This window comes from Sorex araneus, chromosome X (genome assembly GCF_027595985.1).
Source record: "Sorex araneus isolate mSorAra2 chromosome X, mSorAra2.pri, whole genome shotgun sequence".
Taxonomy (NCBI): domain Eukaryota; kingdom Metazoa; phylum Chordata; class Mammalia; order Eulipotyphla; family Soricidae; genus Sorex; species Sorex araneus.
Genome location: NC_073313.1, coordinates 288252159 through 288270343, shown reverse-complemented (window position 1 = coordinate 288270343; position 18185 = coordinate 288252159). Strand labels below are relative to the sequence as shown.

The 18185-nt window shown below is 58.7% G+C and overlaps 1 protein-coding gene across 10 annotated transcripts in view; it reads right to left on the bottom strand.

Annotated features, from left to right (window-relative positions):
* The window catches only part of NPAS2 (neuronal PAS domain protein 2), a 160237-nt gene that overhangs the window by 11427 nt on the left and 130625 nt on the right, over window positions 1-18185 (bottom strand). For 9 of the 10 annotated variants that reach the window (XM_055120131.1, XM_055120128.1, XM_055120125.1 and 6 more), the window contains 9 exons: window positions 13917-14026; window positions 13391-13473; window positions 12783-12889; window positions 10833-10980; window positions 8560-8644; window positions 5450-5591; window positions 4987-5081; window positions 2154-2240; window positions 650-796 (listed from right to left, as the gene is read on the bottom strand). In XM_055120131.1, the coding sequence (XP_054976106.1) occupies window positions 650-796; window positions 2154-2240; window positions 4987-5081; window positions 5450-5591; window positions 8560-8644; window positions 10833-10980; window positions 12783-12889; window positions 13391-13473; window positions 13917-14026 (1004 nt within the window). The remainder of the gene's footprint in view (window positions 1-649; window positions 797-2153; window positions 2241-4986; window positions 5082-5449; window positions 5592-8559; window positions 8645-10832; window positions 10981-12782; window positions 12890-13390; window positions 13474-13916; window positions 14027-18185) is intronic. The other variant, XM_055120127.1, reaches the window with a different exon arrangement.

The window sequence follows — 18185 nt, the reverse complement described above, 5'->3', positions numbered from 1 at the left end:
GCTGCCCCCTCACGCGTGCCCTGTCAGGGATGTGTCACCTGCACGCTGGGCCCTGTCAAAGACATGTTACCCACACACTGGGGCCTGTCAGGGATGTGTCACCTGCACGCTGGGCCCTGTCAAAGACATGTTACCCACACACTGGGGCCTGTCAGGGATGTGTCACCCACACACTGGGCCCTGTCAGGGGTATGTCAATCGCACACTGGGCCCTGTCAGGGATATGTCAACCTGTACACTATGGTCCTGTCAGGGGTATGTCACCTGCACACTGTGCCCTGTCAGGGATGTATCACCTGCACTCTGCGGTCCTGTCAGGGACGTGTCACCTGCACACTGTGCCCTGTCAGGAATGTATCACCTGCACACTGTGCCCTGTCAGGGATGTGTTACCCGCACGCTGGGCCCTGTCAAAGACATGTTACCCACACACTGTGCCCTGTCAGGGATGTGTCACCCACACACTGGGCCCTGTCAGGGATGTGTCACCCGCACACTGGGCCCTGTCAGGGGTATGTCAATCGCACACTGGGCCCTGTCAGGGATGTGTCACCTGCACACTGTGCCCTGTCAGGGATGTGTCACCCGCACACTGGGCCTTGTCAGGGATGTGTCACCTGCACACTGGGCCCTGTCAGGGATGTGTCACCTGCACACTGGAATCCTGGACCAGGCACAGCTGCTCCTGGATCTTATGCAGCTCCTCCTGTTGCCACCGGATATTGGCCTGTAGCACCCGCGTCCGCTGCTCCAGCTGATCTTTGATGGTCTGGAACATGCTGAACTGAGCTGAAAACTTCAAGGCAGAGTCAAAAAACAAAAGTGGGGGCGAGTTATTTCTGCCTCCAGACTGGGGCTGTGGCTGCTGTGGGCAGCAGACCGACTCCATGCTCGGTCTACCCCACAGCGCCCTCAAGCAGAGCCTGCTGCAGAGAGTGGTGACCGTCGTGGCCAGTGGGAGCTCGGGCCAAGTGCCACAGGATGGACCCCGATGTCGCTAAGGCTGCATTCGCGACACCTGCCTTTGCCTCCTTGTCTCAGAACTGGCGACTTGCTGGAATACCTCCTGTTAGTTGGGGTCCTACCCTATCTCACATCGGATCCCGATGCAGGGCTCTCTGGGAGAACTTATGCACGGGCTGTAACTGGACCGTGCTCCCACTCTGTAGTGTCGCAGACATTCTCAGTTCAAGATCCGGGAATTGAAAGTCTCATTTCACATGTCTTGGGTTGAACAAGTTTCAGTTCCTTACCAAATGCATTGGCCAAGTCAGGGAGGCGGACAGTGTCGCATGGGCGGAGTAGGTCAAGACTCTGACGTGGTGCGTGTGTAGGGCAGCCCTCCACCCTTGCCCCGCCAATGCTGGCTGCAAACAGGTGCCAGCGAGAGCATTTCTGGTTCCAGAAACATTTGGCACTGCTGCTCCTGAGCTCCTATTCTGAGGGGGGCTTCTGTCTGTGGGGAGAGATCTGCAGCCCACAGATGTCCGTACGGGCCAGCACGGAGCAAGGCCCCTGCTGGGCAAGTGAGCAAAGCCAAAGGCTCCTCACGACTGGCTCAGGCTCTGGCCTCAGGGAGCGTCTGGACCGAGTGGCCTCTATTTCCTTCGCCTCTCCCAGCCCCAAGTGCAGCCATTCCCGGCTGACCCCCTGTCCTTTCTCCCTGCGTCCTCCAGCCTCATCTCAGGGGTCGCCTCATCCTGGAGGTCAGGCAGACCCAGTAATTTCCACACAGGCCAGGTTCCCGTGCCCCTCGCTCTGCAGGCTCTGAGTTCTCATGGCCCACCAGCTCACGGAGTGTTGGGGGCTGAGGGAGAAATCACCCCGCAAAGCTCCCATCCCCTTTGGCGTTGGGGGACTCAGATATGATATTTATAACCCGTGGTCTCATAGCTCCCTGGGATCCTGCCCCAATCCAGACCTTTCCTGTGGTTGAAGGCTGATCCGAAGTTGCACGGGAGGAGAGGCATGTGGGAGACTGGCAGACTGGCAGACAAAGGGAAGTGACAAAGGGGACACTTCAGGCTCCCCACGCCCCCGTATGTTGGGAAAAGGCTCCCATCTGGGGATCCTGACTCGGTACATGGCACAGCTGGACCCCTCCCCCCAGACGCAGGGGGACCCCTTGATCCTGGGTGCCCTCCCCAGCTCACCTGTGCCACGGGCGTGGGTGGGCTCTGCAGGGCGGCCCGAGGCAGGAGCTGCTGTGTGCGGTCACAGGCCGCGGGGTGCAGGGGGCCCTGGGGAGAGGCGGCTGGTTACACGGGCAGCCTGGCCCTGGCCTTATAGAGAACTTCCTGCTAAGAGCAGGCTTCTGAGGGGGCCTGGGAGCGGGTGGGCCAGGCTGCCCTGGCCGTCACAGCTGGCCCAGAGCTGGTCAGCGCACACTGAGTAAGCTCCTGCTGTCAGCCTGTGATGTGCCCACCTCTGCGTGCTTGGAGACATCAGCCTGCAGCTCTGTGGCTGTCCACTGTCCCCTGGGTCAGGAAGGGACTATAAGAGGCTGGTGTGCTGTGCTGAGAACAGCATGGTCTGCATGGCCCCAGCCTCCCGCTCCACACCGTGGGTGGACACCGCAGGGACATCATGTGCAGGAGCTCAGCTAGGTGCTGACCACTGTCACCAGGTGCTGGTCACTGCCACCAGGCACTGACCACTGTCATCAGGTGCTGGCCACTGTCACCAGGCACTGGCCACTGTCACCAGGCACTGGCCGCTGTCATCAGGCACTGGCCACTGTCACCAGGTGCTGGTCACTGCCACTAGGCACTGACCACTGTCATCAGGTGCTGGCCACTGTCACCAGGCACTGGCCACTGTCACCAGGCACTGGCCGCTGTCACCAGGCACTGGCCACTGCCACCAGGCACTGACCACTGTCACCAGGCACTGGCCACTGTCACCAGGCACTGACTGCTGTCACCAGGCACTGACCACTGTCACCAGGCACTGATTGACCACTGTCACCAGGCACTGGCCACTGTCACCAGGCACTGACCACTGTTACTAGGCACTGACCACTGTTACTAGGCACTGACCACCATCACCAGGCACTGGCCACTGTTACCAGGCACTGACCATTGTCACCAGGCACTGACCACTGTTACTAGGTGCTGACCACTATCACCAGGCACTGACCATTGTCACCAGGCACTGACCACTGTCACCCAGCACTGGTCACTGTCACCAGGCACTGACTGACCACTGTCACCAGGCACTGGCCACTATCACCAGGAACTGGCCGCTGTCACCAGGCACTGGCTACTGTCACCAGGCACTGGTCACTGTCACCAAGCACTAACCACTGTCACCAGGCACTGGTTGCTATCACCAGGCACTGGTTGCTATCACCAGGCACTGGCCACTGTTACCAGGCACTGACCATTGTCACCTGGCACTGGTCACTGTCACCAGGCACTGACTGACCACTGTCACCAGGCACTGACCGCTGTCACCAGGCACTGGCCACTGTCACCAGCCACTGGCCACTGTCACCAGGTGCTGGTCACTGTCATCAGGCACTGGTTACTGTCACCAGGCACTGGCCACTGTCACCAGGCACTGACTGACCACTGTCACCAGGCACTGGCCGCTGTCACCAGGCACTGACCACTGTCTCCAGGCACTGGTCACTATCACCAGGCACTGGCCGCTGTCACCAGGCACTGGCCACTGTTACCAGGCACTGACCATTGTCACCTGGCACTGGTCACTATCACCAGGCACTGACTGACCACTGTCACCAGGCACTGGCCGCTGTCACCAGGCACTGACCATTGTCACCTGGCACTGGTCACTATCACCAGGCACTGACTGACCACTGTCACCAGGCACTGGCCGCTGTCACCAGGCACTGACCGCTGTCTCCAGGCACTGGCCGCTGTCCCAGGCACTGGCCACTGTCACCAGGCACTGGCCACTGTCACCAGGCGCTGACCACTGTCACCAGGCGCTGTCCGCTGTTACAGGTGCTGACCATTGCAGCGCATCACCAGGCCCTGCCTGGAGGCTGGGGGAGCCCTTGGTCCCTGGCCTGGGGCTGGGGAAGCAGCGTTCACAGGTCCATCTCCTGTGACAGCATGTGCAGGAGGGACACTTTTCTGATTCGCCAGCGACAGTGGCGAGACCACGCGAGACTCCTCCGAGCGGGTCACCGTGGACACTGGAGGAACTGACGACATACAGGGCTGTGGAAGGAGGTGTCGAGGGTCCAGCCCCGAGGCTGGCAGCTGAGGGAGGAGGCTGGCGCTTGCCGTGTCCCCGCTCTGCTGCTGGAGCTGACCCAGCTTCCCTGCCGGTGGCCCTGGGGCCTCCACGGCCTGGGGGTGCAGCTCCCCAGTTGCCGTGGGAGAGCCCGGGACTGCTGGGTATGTTTGGGCGGACGCTCCCTGTGGGGTCTGGCCCCATCAGGGGAGTGGACACCAGGAAGCGAATCCCCAGCCCGAGCAGTGAAGCGCCCGACGCCAGGCAGAGAGGCCACCCTGGCCCCTGTTGGGGTTCTGCACCAGAACCAGTGAGCGTACGTGTGGCCGGGCCTGCTGCATGGTGGCAGCCCCCGGACCCTGACCCACTGGCCAGTCCTGCTTTCTGGGACCTGACGCCCGAGCTCCTGGCAGGCCGGGTCTCCTCTGGAGAACCATCCAGCAGCTGCAGAGGGACTTTTGTGCTGCCTGACCTTCCCTCGCCGTGCCCCGGGGTCCGATGGAAGGGTCCTGCCAAGCACCCGCCTGGCCCCCACGGCGCACAGACCCTCTCGCTCCCAGGACTCGGGCTCTGCCTTCCAGACTGTGTAGACCTGAGTTCTCAGAGCCGCCGACCCACGCCAGCCTGTCTGCCTACAGACACCACCACCACCTTCCTGGCCATACCCTCACCCTGTGCTTCATGTCCCCGCCTCGCCTTCTCAGTGAACCAGTCCCATGGGCAGATGCGGGCCTGCCCCCCCCCCTAGCGTGCCCTGAGGGGAGCTCGGCATCGTGCACATACCGGCATCGTGGCTGCCTGGCAGAGCCCCGGCACGGGGAGGTCTGGTCTTGGCAAAGCCGTGGGGCTGGCCTCGGCCATCAGCTTGCTCGGAGTGGCTGTGAAAAAGCAACAGACCATCTTCCTGACTCGAGGACCCACAGACAGGCTTCTCCAAGGGGGGCGCAGGCAAGGGGCAGGGCCGGGGCATCTCACGAAGGAAGGCTCAGCCAGGCCCAGGAGGGGGTCGACATGGCAAAGACCCCTGTCTCGATTCCCACCACTGCTTCCCCTGCCAGTGCGGCTGACCCCTGAGCATCGCCTGTGAGCAGAGCCGGCCGGTTACTCGCCTCCTTGGCTCCTGCTTTGGACCCACGTCTGGAGCAGATACAAACAATGCCATGCGCACGTCCCATGCACCCCCAGACCCCACCCCCGCCCGTGGGCCCAGAGGACCCCTCCTGCACCCGTGTGGGGCCAAACTCACAGGGGGGGTCCGACACGGCTGTGTGCGAGGATTTGCGGGAGCTTCTGGAGGAGGCCGATGGTGAGTGACTGGTGCTAAGGCCCGACGTGCCCACGTCAAGGGGGTTAAAGTGCTGCTGAAGTTCCAGGCTCGAGCCTTTGTCCTGAAACACACACACACACACACACACACACACACACACACACACACACACACACACACACACACACACTGAGATGACAGCAGTGAATCCTGCCACTAAATAGGCAGAAAAATGTCAAGACTTATTGAAAAAATCCTGTAGTAGTTTCAGAATAGACTCCCAACACATTACTGTGGAAATTTTTTTTTTTTTTTTTTTCTTTTTGGGTCACACTGGCGATACTCAGGGGATACTCCTGGCTCTGCACTCAGGAATTACTCCAAGCGGTGCTTGGAGGACCATATGAGATGCTTGGAATCGAACCCGGGTCGACCGCGTGCAAGGCAAATGCCCTATCTGCTGTGTTATCACTACAGCCCCCAACATGTGTGTATGTGTGTATATGTGTGTATGTGTAATCTAAGTATCAGAGATATTCATATTCTATAAACAGTATTTATATTTTCTCACTTGCATTGTAATTTTTCTAGTTTTTTTTTTTAACTGACTTTGCATTCTATTTTCTTCCTAAAAATTGTCACCTCTTGGGTTTCCCTACAGGGGCAGAAGAGGTTGTAGACGCAACACTGCTTGTATTACTGATTTGTTAATGCCTCAACCGAACAAATGCATTTGGACGCTTCCGTCACTTCCCACACTATTGGTCCTTTCCGGGTGGCAAATGAGCAAAGGGAAACTGTCTCATGTCCAGGGGATGCCCGGCTTCAAGGCCAGTGACATATGACAGCTGTGAGCATAGCTCCGGGGACTGGCTCCTGCCCCCAGCCCCGCTGTTGGAGGCAGAGGGTCAGCACCATTCTTGGTGTGTTGGTGCCGGAGCGAAGCCAGGCCTGTACACACAGATCATGGGCCCTGCTGAGTGACCGCCCCAGGTCTCACTGGGGTCATTTTGCATTTTTAAAATTATGGCCTAGGTTTTGGGGCCACACCCAACAGTGCTTGGGCTTATTCCTGGTGCTGTATTCAGGGATCACTCCCAGGCTGCTGGGGGGACCGTGTGGACTGTGGGGATGGACGCTAGATGGCCGCACGCAAGGCCAGTGCCCTCCCTGCTGTTCCACCTCTCCAGCCCTGAGACTGTTCTGAGTCATGCTCTATGGGTTCCGGTCTGGTCTTAGGAGGATGTGGGAGCGTTGCCCCTGCTGGCAGGTGCCCTGGTGTTAGATGTCCCCCCGATGTGGCTGTTCTGTCTCTGAGTCACGGCTCTGTGGCAGTGACAGCATTAGCGGGGCCCGGCTGGAGTGCCCAGCAGGTGGCCTCCACAGGGTGTGCCAGGTTTCAGGCTAGACGCCAGTCTGGGGGCCTGGGCTTGGTCTCAGGGTCCCACTTCACGTGGGAGAGTGGGGTTCTCTTCATGAACTGCGGGCTTGGAGGTAGCAGCGCGGTAAGCACAGGACGTCTGGACGTGGGGAAAGAGGCAAGGCCTTGGCCATGGCTGCCGCTGGTCTAGGCGAGGGAATTTGCATGTCACAAAATATAGCCTATGCAACAGATTTGAATCGAAACCCCAATTTGTCCACAATTCCCGGCTCTTTGGAAAAGACTGCCCAGGTTTTTATCTTTCAGCTGTCAGGCTGAGGTTATCATTGTATCTACAGCTAGAGGTTCCTAACCTGGTTTGGTCTACTGTCCCCTTTCCAGGAAAACAATTACTCAGTGTCCCCCTGGAAATTTAAGTGAAAAAAGAGTGAGCCTGGTGCTAGCAGGGCCTCAGGCATTCCTGGACTCCACCCAGAGCACGGAACACTAGTCTCTCCAGGGGAGTTCACGAGAGGTCTCTGGCTTGAGACCCCAGAGGCCTGGAGGCCACAATGATTTTCTGACTGGGCCTGTGGCTGTGACGTGTGGTTACCAGGCCTGTCCACTTCCATTCTCGACATGACGCCGGAAGCCTCGGCTGGCAGAGCAGGAGGTGACGCCTGCGGTGATGGGCCCCCACACCACCTCAGCCCCACGGGTGTGCAGACGTGCTGCCCACTCTTCACTCTCCCCTTCTTCGTTCGAAGTGAACAGACGCACTGCTGTTGGGCCCTTCCTGCCACACCAGCCTCTCCAAGACTCTGGGTGTGGGTCTTTGGCACGAGGACTTGAACCTTGTGGGTACTAAGAAACACTCTCCCTCCTGCATTTGATGTCTTGGAATCAAAGGGAGGAGAAGCCCCCTCCCCCTAGCCGTGGCGGCACTCCCTTTTTGCGAGTGGGAGACGAGAGGAAGCAGTGGCGGCTCTGGCCCGACGGCGCCCACCTTTCCTGCTTCTCTCCTGCTGCCCCACAGATGTGTTTGCTGGGAGCGTGACCATCAGGACTCAGGGCTCTGTTCTCAGGCCCCCAGCACTGGCAGGTCCACACGGCGGGCCAGAGGGTCCTGCTATAGCTCCAGGGGAGAGAGGTCGGCCTGGGCTTGGGCAGAGGAAATTCTTCTCCTGACATTTCTCTGACTGGAGAGCAGCGCAGCAAGGTGCAGCCCCGGGGCCTCAGAAGCATCTCTTGCCCCTGGCGGCAGGAGGTATGGGAGGGCAGGCTAAGGGGCAGCCAGTGCCAGGAAGGACCAAGCCTCCAGGAGAGAGCAGGTGCCACAGAGCCTTCAGGGGTTTGCCTCGGCCCGGCCCAGCTGTGTGGACAGCAATGCCATGAGGGAGAAGCAAGCACAGATCAGAGCAGAGCCAGAACCGCGCCGGAGCGACAGCACAATGTGGGGCATTTGCCCGGCATGCAGCAGACCCGGGGTTTGATCCCCGGCATTCCACATGGCCCCTGAGCACTGCCAGGAGTAATTCCTGACAGGAGTACCCCCTGAGCATAGATGAGTATGACCCAAAGAGCCAAAAAAAAAAAAAAGGAAAAATAGAAGTAGAACTTTTCACCCGAGTTTAACACGTTTAAAAGCATTTATTACTATCACTACTGCTTTCATTCTTGCTCTCCCGAGGCTGCCTCCTCCCCCACACCCCCCCCCAAGCCCGCCTACCTTCAGGACTGGGGGGTGCAGGGCTTCTGGCTGGGGCTCTTCCAGAGCCAGCTCCTGCCGTCGCTCCACGAGGACATCTGCATAGCTGACAGGACAGAGGAGGCACATCAGGGGACAGCATCAGGAGGCGTCGCCGAGGGACGCCCACTCCCAGAACGCCACCGCCACTGCCGCCAGACGGGACTTGCTGGGAGGGGGGCTCGGGGAGCCTGGGTCCAGCAGAGCCATTGCTAAGGTGACATTCCAGGCACTGATTTCCTTCACTTTCCTTCTCCATGCCCCCCTCCCACCAGCAAAATGCTATCATTCAGAGGAGAAGCTCAGGGACAATCTTTCGTAATTCTGTCTGGAGTTTGCTGCAGAGACAAGCCACCTCGCACTGCTAGTACTCAGAAAACATTTCCTCTGATGCACGACCGTGCAAGCAGCCAGGCCCACACGTGGACAGGTGACAGGCCCGTTTTCTCCGGGACAGCTGGGGAGGCCCACGTGGTCGGGCTGGCCTTGCTTCCAGGGGACGTGGACGAGGAGCGACAGAGCGCTTTGGCGCCTGGGATTCCCATTCCTTTGTGAGCTCATCCCATGCCCATTCCTGCTCTCTACTCGGAACGCTTCTTTCCAGGATTTGGGAGTGGGAGGAAGGAGAAACCCTCAGGCCAAGGCAGAGTCTGAAGAAAGAGATGCTGCTTTCCGGCCTTCCCTGGACACCAGCCTCCGCCAGGCAGCAGGTGGGGGCGGGCTGCTGTCTGCTGCAGGCTCAGCAGGCCCAAAATGCAGATGGACAGTGGTATGAGGGGATGCTCCGGGCCGTCAGCCAGGCCCTGCGCTCACTCACCTCTGCCCTTCCCCGAGCGCAGGCTGGGGCTCACTCGGTGGCCCCGCACCCATGGGCGCACACACGTGTGCTGGGGTGCCCAGACTCAGCAGCTCCTACCCATGTACTATTAGCTACTGCATCGGCTGTCTGTCTGGGCAGAGGGCGGCAGACAGAGCTGCGGACTCAGCTACTGGTCACCAACGTTAAACGTTACGCATGCCCATGAAATAGAAAATGCTTATAACTCGTATGTACATAAGCTGGCAACTATCCTACCTGAAATGTGTATTTACACAGTGTAGCACTGTGTGCAGTACCGGGAAACATACCTCTATTCATTACCACCGGCCTGTATCCGTAAGGAAGGGGTGGGGCCTCCCTGTGTCTAGCTCCCTGCTGGGTGTCTAGCATGTCACACGGTACAAAATGAGTTTGGATGTGTGGCATCTATGTGTGTGTATCTTTCACCCTGCTGGGAATCATATAGATGCACAAAATGCACTCTGCTCCCAGACTCGGCTCCTCTCACATGTTCTGCTCCAGGCCAGCTCAAGACCGACTTATAGGGCCAGAGAGCTCAGGGGGCTGAGCATGTGTGTGGAGACTGGGTTAGACTCGTGGAACCCTGACGGCTGCGAGCACTGCCGGAGCACAGAGGCACGAGGGTCTCTGGAGGGGCACGTGTACGGCCCTACACAGAATACTCACCCTGCTGGATTCACGGCCTTAACGTTTCTGTGACTGGGGAAGGAAGGAAGACAGGCCCAGGACTCACCGAGGCCGGCCGGCACAGCATGGGGCAGCTGCTGGGTGTATGGCTGACCCCACTGACCCTGAGTTCCCTGGTCCTTCCAGGGAGGTCCCTGAGCACAGAGTCAGGAGTGAGCTCTGAGCACTGCAGGGTGTGGCCCCAAAACAAAAACAAATAAGACAACAGCAAAACCAAAAACAGGGTCAGTCTCCTTCCCTTGCAGTGGCCTGCACGGGCCATCTCTGTAGCCTGTCTCTTCAGCCTGTCTCTGCAGCTGTCTCTGCAGCTGTCTCTGTAGCCTGTCTCTGCAGCCTGTCTCTCTGCAGCTTGTCTCTGTACAGCCTGTCTCTGACACACAGGCTCTGCTGCTCCCTGCATGCAGGGTGGCCCCCAGGGCCTCGGACCCCATCCCTTAGGCAGCCTGGGTCCCCCAGTGTCACCCCAGCCTTACACATATGGAGAGTACGTGCCTGAGTCACCCAGAGGCAAGTGACCCTTCTCCAGCCTGCCCGGACGGGCTGGGGGAGATGGAAAGGGGCCACTGAAGACAGGGCTTGATGCCGCTCCCTCCTGGGGGGTCCGGGCCCCTGTGGGCCCTGAGGTCTCAGCTGTGACTAAGGGCTCCCACCAGGGGCGTCTCGGCTGGCCGGAAGCTGGCAGCTGTCCTGCGGTGACCCTGCCAGCCCTGCCCGCCCTGTCACACACCTGACGACCGAGTGCGTGCACACGATGAACTCGGGCTTGGAGTTCCACTGGTGGTAGGTGATGTAGTAGCGGGTCTGCAGCCAGATCCACTGCTGCCCTTTGGTCAGGAACCGGTAGCAGCAGGACTTGCCTTTGCCAAACTGCATCACTGTGGGCGGAGAAGGGCGCGTGTGAGCGCAGCCCTGCAGGGGAGCCTCTGCTCAGGGTCACGAGCAAACCCCAGGCCTCAGAGGAAGGGCCCCAAAGCTTGTTTGTTTTTCCCTTGAGCTGATACTTTGGGGGGAGGGGCACTCTGGGGCCACATAGCGCCAGGGCTGGAACCGGGCCCTCAGCAGCACCCCAGGGCACCCTCAGGACACCAGCAAGGACAGGACAGACCCACTCACTCTCCCAAAGGCTCTACCAAGGTCCTGAGCCGGGCTGGTGCCTCTGGAGCCATGGATGGGTGGGGGGAGGTTAAGGCTGGAATCAGACTGGAAAGACACCTGACTGTTGGCGCCTTTGCACAGGCCAGCAGCTGCCGGTCACCTGGAGTGGGCCAGAGGTGCCCTGCCGTGGAGGCCAACCACCACAGAGTGGTGCAGCCTCCCGAGCGTTTTGGGGGTGCCCAGCACAGAATGGAAGCCAGGTCATCCACCTGGCAGGCTGCCAGCTGAAGCTGGAGCCTCTTCATGCGACAAGAGAAATCATATGGATACCTGGCACAGACCCTCAAATATATGATCACCTAATCCTTGATAAGGGAGCGAAAAGTGTGAAGTGGAGCAAGGAAAGCCTCTTTAACTAGTGGTGTTGGGAAAACTGGACAGTCACATGCAAAAATTTCAACTCTTATGTCTATCTAATGTCATGCACAAAAGTCAGATCACAATGGATTAAAAACCTTATGAATCCATAAGGCACATGGGGTAAAATGTAGGCAGACCCCTCTGTGACATTGACGCTAAAGGCAAAGGGACATAGATGATAACTTTTCAGCATCTATATTGCAAACCACAATGCCCAAGATAAGAGAGAGAGAGAGAGGTGTGGGGGAAGGTCTTGGTCAGGTGGAGGTTCTGAGTCCCGGGCCGAGGGCCCAGGCAGACACCTAGCAGACCCCTCGTGAGGGGAGCACACCCTGAGGAGCAAGATTTTATTATTTTCTAGATTAATTTTTCTTTTGATTTGGGGCCACGCCCAGCAGTGCGCAGGGCTCCCCCGGCTCTGCACTCGAGTCACTCCGGGAGATGCTCGGGGAGCATACGGGGCACCAGGGATGGGGCACGGAAGCCAGGCAGCGGCACGAATGGGCCCCTCCTTGCAGTGCTGTCGCCCCGGCCCAAGGAGCAGGTTTAAGATTCTCCTTGAACACTCATGGTGAGCGCTGACGGAGCCCGCGGTGTTCCCTGTGGCAGGAGTGGCAGTGAAGGTCACATGCTCCTGAGTTAGGGGAGTCAGTCGGCCTGGGGGCCTCCAGCTCGGGTCGCTGGAAGTGTTCTGCTCAGAACCCAGACTGGGGCCTGGGTCACGGCTGTGGCACTCAGCTGTCCTTCACGGGGTCCCCTGCTCTGCTTCTCCCGATGGGTGCCCCGACCCCGCCACATTCCCGCAACCACCGTCCCCCTGCTGCCCCGCCAGAGCTTGCTCCTGCATGGTGCTTCCCCGTCTGCCTCAGGGTCCGGCCTGCAGCTGCTGCCTGTAAGCAGCGCTTGAAGTCAGAACCATGTGAATGCAGTTTAGAGCCGCAGGACTGCGACCAGCATCCCTGAGTTGCTGTGTAGTATGAAGGACCGGGCAGCGCTGAGGCTGCCACGGGTACTGGGTGCTGGGGTGCCAATAGCAGAGTTCCAGGTGCCAACCACCTCAGGAGAGGCTGGACAAGGACCCACGCCATGCACAAGGGCATTGCAGGGAGCCGGCTGTGACCTCCCAGCACCCAGCAGGGCCCCGGGGCGGGTGGGCACTCACAGTGCTGGTGGCATCGAGCCAGGAGCTCCAGGTCGTCGATGTGGTAGTAATCGTAGCCCGACGTGCCCAGGACTTCGAACGGCAGGTACCCAATGATGGGAGGGGCTCTGCTAGGCCAAGGGGTGGTCGTCAGAGAGGGCGGGGAGCAAGCGGGAGGCCCGGGGGGTGGCCCTCCCCACCCCGGCCCGCAGGAGAATCAACACGGGACCAGCAAATGCTAGGACACAGCCACAGATGAGGTGAGGCTGGAGCCCACGCGGACACACGGGGCAGGGAGTGGACGGTCCCTAAACTGGAAAAGACTGACCGTAGGTAAGGGGATCAGGCTGGAGGAATGAGGCTGACAGAGAGATGTGCCTTCTCGCATGGACTCCTGCCGGTGGGTGGGGTGACAGCCCCAGTGAGGGACAAAGGGCCCGACCTGGGCTCCCTGCATCAGCCTGACCCGCACACTCACCCCCACGGGCGCTGCCGTGGAGGGACGTGGCCCCTGGGCTGGTTGCGAGCCACTTCCCTCGCTGTGGAGCCCGTCCCGCCCTGGCAGCCCGACTCAGGCAGATGGACGCTGGAGAACAGCCCGGCCCCATGGGTTCTTTCTTCCCACACACCTGTGATCCAGAAACAGAAATTTCCATTCCAAGCTATGCCTGGAAGTGAATTCCTCCAAAGGCTCATCGACGACGCACATTTCCTGCAGGAGAAGGGAGAGAGGCCGCTCAGGGAGGCGGGCCAGCGGGTGGAGGCGGCACAAGTCCCCAAGCTGCTGGGCAGAGCCCTTCACTGCGGCCGGCGCGGGCGCCAGCTGGAACTCAGTCGATGTCTCGAGCTGGGAGACACACCTCGAGCCCAAATGTCGCAGCACTCCCTTCTCCAGCCAGAAGTGTGGTGACACGCAGGGGGCTGTGCCGCTGCCCCCACTCCCAGCGCCTGCCATGAGAGGGTGCAGGCCAGCGCTCCCCGGGCCTGGCCCCAGTGGTGCTCATGCGGGAGAGGAAGAGAACAAGAGAACATGGCCTCGCAGCCCGTCTCCCCGCGTGCAGCGACATGTGGCTGTCGGTGATGGAAGCAGACCCGGGCGTCACTGGGCCCGCGCCCTCCCAGGAAGGCCATTGTGGGGCGTCCCTCCATACTCGCCTTCAGGAACTGCGGCGTGGCCAGGCGCACCGTGGCGATGAAGCAGGCGTCCTTCCCCAGTGGCAGCCTCGGGAGCGCACCGTCAAAGCCATTACAGGAGGGGCTAGGCACTGGGGGACACACAGGGGTCAGCCTGCCCACCGAGAGGCCCACGCCCAGCCGCGCTCTCCCCTCCCGGCCCTGGGGTGCCCTGCCCTGGCCCCTTTCACTCCGGGGCGGTGGCCACTCCCGTTCCCCACTTGGGGAGAGTGGCCAGCACGTGGAGAGGCCGTACGCCCGAGGCCCAGACATGTTCTCGCTCCTCTGGACAGACCCCTGTGGTAGGAACGCCACCCGGGGCCAGCCACGCTGAGTGCCCCCGCTCCTGCTGGGTGAGCCCAATGTGGGCTCAGGGGTGCCTTGGCTCCCTTCTGCCTCCCCCAGCACGAGTGACTCCTGGCCGCGCCCCTTCACGCCCGCACAGGAGAGGCCATTCTACATCTGTCCCTCCCCTGGCCGTGCCCCTAGCACGGCACTCACCACATGCATGGTGGTAGCTAGGTGCGGCTGAGTGGCACTGCACTGGGGGGCACTCCAGCTCTGGGGGAGGGGCTTGGGCGGGCTGCAACGAGGGCCCCGAACTGGGACTCAAGGGTTTCTACATTGCTCCCCTCAGGGCCCAGGGCCTCTCGCTTCAGTGACCTGCAGAGCCGCACAAGTCCAGAGCAAGGCTCACAGCTGACAAAACCCACGCACCCACGTTGGGTTACTCTGGCAAGGCTCTCCTCATCAGACAAGGGAAACTGAGGCCCAAAGGGGTGCTACCGATTAATGAGGATGGCAAAGCAGTCATCCGGGAATGGGATTGTCTGTGGGGGGGCACATGGAGCTTCCAGGGTCACCCCAGTGCCTCTGAGACTGGCACCACAGCCTCGCCCCAGGAGCTGAGGGAGCTGAGGGGACTTGGCCCAGTTCTGGGGCCAGAGAAAGGCTCCGCAATGCTTGGTGGGAAACGGAACCATCTTAAATACGAGAAAAATCACCCGTGTCACCCATGAAATCCCAGGCTTAGCTGTGTGAGCAGTTCTCCAGGGTCTCCCAGACAGGCCAATGTGGGCTTGGGGGTGGCTGCAGGGCCTCTGTTCAAGACCCCAGGTCTCCTCGCAAAAAAAAAAAAAAAAAACAGGAGAGGAGCACCATGCCAGGTAATTTATTGTACCCTTTCTCTTAAAAAATGCAGTTATTCTATTTTGTACAGGAAGTACACTCTAAAATCAACATTGCAAGACCTTGGGTGTACCCTTCAGATACTCTCTTCCTGCCTATGTCTGTGAATTTTATAATGTGTTCTTCAGTCACTAACATGAATACGTTCACTGTACAGACCTACAGAGTGCATGCATGTAAAGGCTAATGAAGATGGTTTCCAAACGTGGGTATTCAAGGGCAAAAGGGAAAACGGTGGTTCCAGTGCAGTTTCCCTGTCATAGTTGGCTTCGACCACTGCAGATTAGGGTGGGAGCTGATAAAGGGAAGGGACAATTCCACGTGAAGGAGGGTATGCAGATATGAACATCTGTGCAACTGTAAAAGCTTTCAGATGTGGAACGTTCTCCTTGCTTGTATGTAAGGTAGCAACTGTCCCACACAACTTAATAAATGCCTCCAACTCTTTCAGAAATTCAGGATCTTTTAAGCACATTTCTGAGGACATTGCAGGAATTTTAGTGTCTCTCAGTAAACACACACCTTGGTGGGATGGTCCTATCGGCTCTGGATGGCACAGAAGGATGCCAGCCCCCAGAGCCCTCCCATACAGAGCACTGGAGCAGGGAGGAGGGCGTGAAGTTAGGTGCAGGTTTCAGGGCATTTGCCACTGACCTGGCTGCCTCCCGGTAGAGTTCTGTCAGTTCTTTTGTGACTTCTAAGGTTTCCAAATGAACATGCACCCACAGGGAAATTTCATCATGTCATCGGCTTCGAGCACTCAATGAGCTAGACACTTTATAGAACAGCCTCGGAGGGAGCCAACTCCTCGCCCAAACAAGCTTCCACGCAAACCTTACACAGCTGAGGGGAAACTCAGGCTGACAGGATGTCAAGGGTGGAAATTTGACTGGAGGTCAAGGCAAAACCAAAGGGAAGAGGCTTGAAGGGGTTTGCATGTGAGACCTCTGTCACCCGTGCAAACTGCTCCTGGCCTCCTGCTGTCCCTTTCATTAATTTATCTGGATTTTAGGCCATATCCAGAGATGTTCTGGGCTTACTAGCTCTGAACTCAGGAAAGACTTCGGGTGGGCTCAGGAGAGCATATGGAATGCTGGGGATGGAATTTGGCTTGGCTGCGTGCCGGGCAAGTGTCCCCATCACTGCACTGTCGCTTGGCTCTCACCATCCTACTTAGCGCTGGGAAGAACTTCTCTGTAGTTTAAAAATATTAATTAAGGATTTGGGGTTGGAAGGATAAAACAGCAGGTGGGGCATTTGCCTGGCATGCGGCCAATGTGGGTTCCATCCCTGGCATCCCATATGGTCCCCTGAACACTGCCAGGAGTAATTCCTGAGTTCAGAGCCAGGAGGAACCCCTGAGCACCTCCACGTATGCCTCCCCGCAACAGAACAAAATATTAATTAAGAATTCAATTAATTGTTTCCATTTAAGTAACAGAAATAGGGTCCCACTGGCTCCAGCCTAGCTTGATGACTCTAGGGCAGGCCAGCCCTTTCAGCCTCTCCTTCTACCACTCCCCCTGCACTTGCTAACAACACAAGCGCTGCTTCCTGTGTTAGCGCCCCCCTCTCTCCCAGTCGCTCCTGCTCTGCCAAAGTGAGACAGCCTTCACCTGGCAGGGCTGTGGCTGAGCCCCTGGGCCCCACGCAGCTGTCCCTCACGCAGAGCGTGTTTATCTGAGGCAGCCTCTCTCCTTGCACACCGAATCCCAGGCTGCAAGGACGCCTTCTGAGCCTGGCCGGCAACTAACACTGGCATGGCAGGCCATGAGGCTTCGCTTACGGCTGGGGGTGAAGGACACTCATGGGGCAGCTGGCTCCTGAACATGGGTCCCAAGGACCGCGAGGGATGCAGCGAGGACCTGGGAACTGCCGATCTGGAGATGCTCGGGCCGGCGTGATGCCCCTGCTCTGGCAAGGGCCGATCGGTTCTCTAGGGCTCTCTCTGCTCTGGAAACTTGGCTCGCCCTCCAGTTTCAGGGACCTGAAGGAAGCTTGCTGTGGGCTCCTTCTGCTAGGGCCCCCCACCAAGGCCAAGGCTCTTTGGGAGGAAGGAAGTGTCGCACCTCGGGACACGGGCTTGCTTCTGTGACAAAGGTTATGACAAGGTAGACAGTGAGCTCTTCCCCCAAAGGGCCATGGGGGTGGGAGTGAGGGAGAAGCAGGGACTGAGTGACCGGGTGTGGCCATGCCAGGGGGACAGTCCCATGCCAGGGGGACTGTGCCCAGGCCTGACTCCTGGTTCTGCACTCAGGAATCACTCCTGGTAGGCTCAGGGGACTCTACGGGATGCCAGGGATCAAACCCAGGTCAGCCGTGTGCATGGCAAGCGCCCTACCCACCCTCTAACTTCTTAGCACGTTTTGAAACCAACAGAAGCCAGAGCCTGTAGGTGTCTGGGAGAGCAGGAATAGTGGAGAGTTGGCTGAGAGGGGAGCAGTGCTCCTGAGGGCCATTGTGAGTAATATTCCTAATGTTTGGGCAAGTGTTGGAATGCTGAGGAAAGAAACAAAACAAAGCATTTGTGAATTCATGAGAAATCTTCTCCCACTAATTGAGAACTATTTTTAGACTCATGTTCCTCTCCTCTCTGCAGTAGCTGTGATCCAGTACATTCGGAGAAGCTGGGGTCCCGGGGTCCCGGGGTCCTGCGAGGACAGTAAGCCACAGGCATCACCCAAGGCGCTGGGGAATATCTGGATCATCCTTTTTCCCTGTCGGTTCTGATTGGTTCATGAAGAATGATCTTGGAAAGAAGTGGAGAGTCACGTGAGGAAGCTGGGGTTTGTAATCTGCTGGGTTGAAAACTTACTTTAAAGGAAAAGGAAGTGGGGCCAGAGCGATAGCACAGTGGGTAGGGCATTTGCCATGCACACGGCCGACCTGGGTTCAATTCCTAGCATCCCATAGGGTCCCCCAGACACCGCCAGGAGTAATTCTTGAGTGCAGAGCCAGAAGTCACCCCTGTGCATCGATGGGTGTGACCCCAAAAGGGAAAAAAAGGGGGAAAAGAAATGCCTACTCAAATTCTTCTTTCCCTTGGCACTCATGAAATAAATG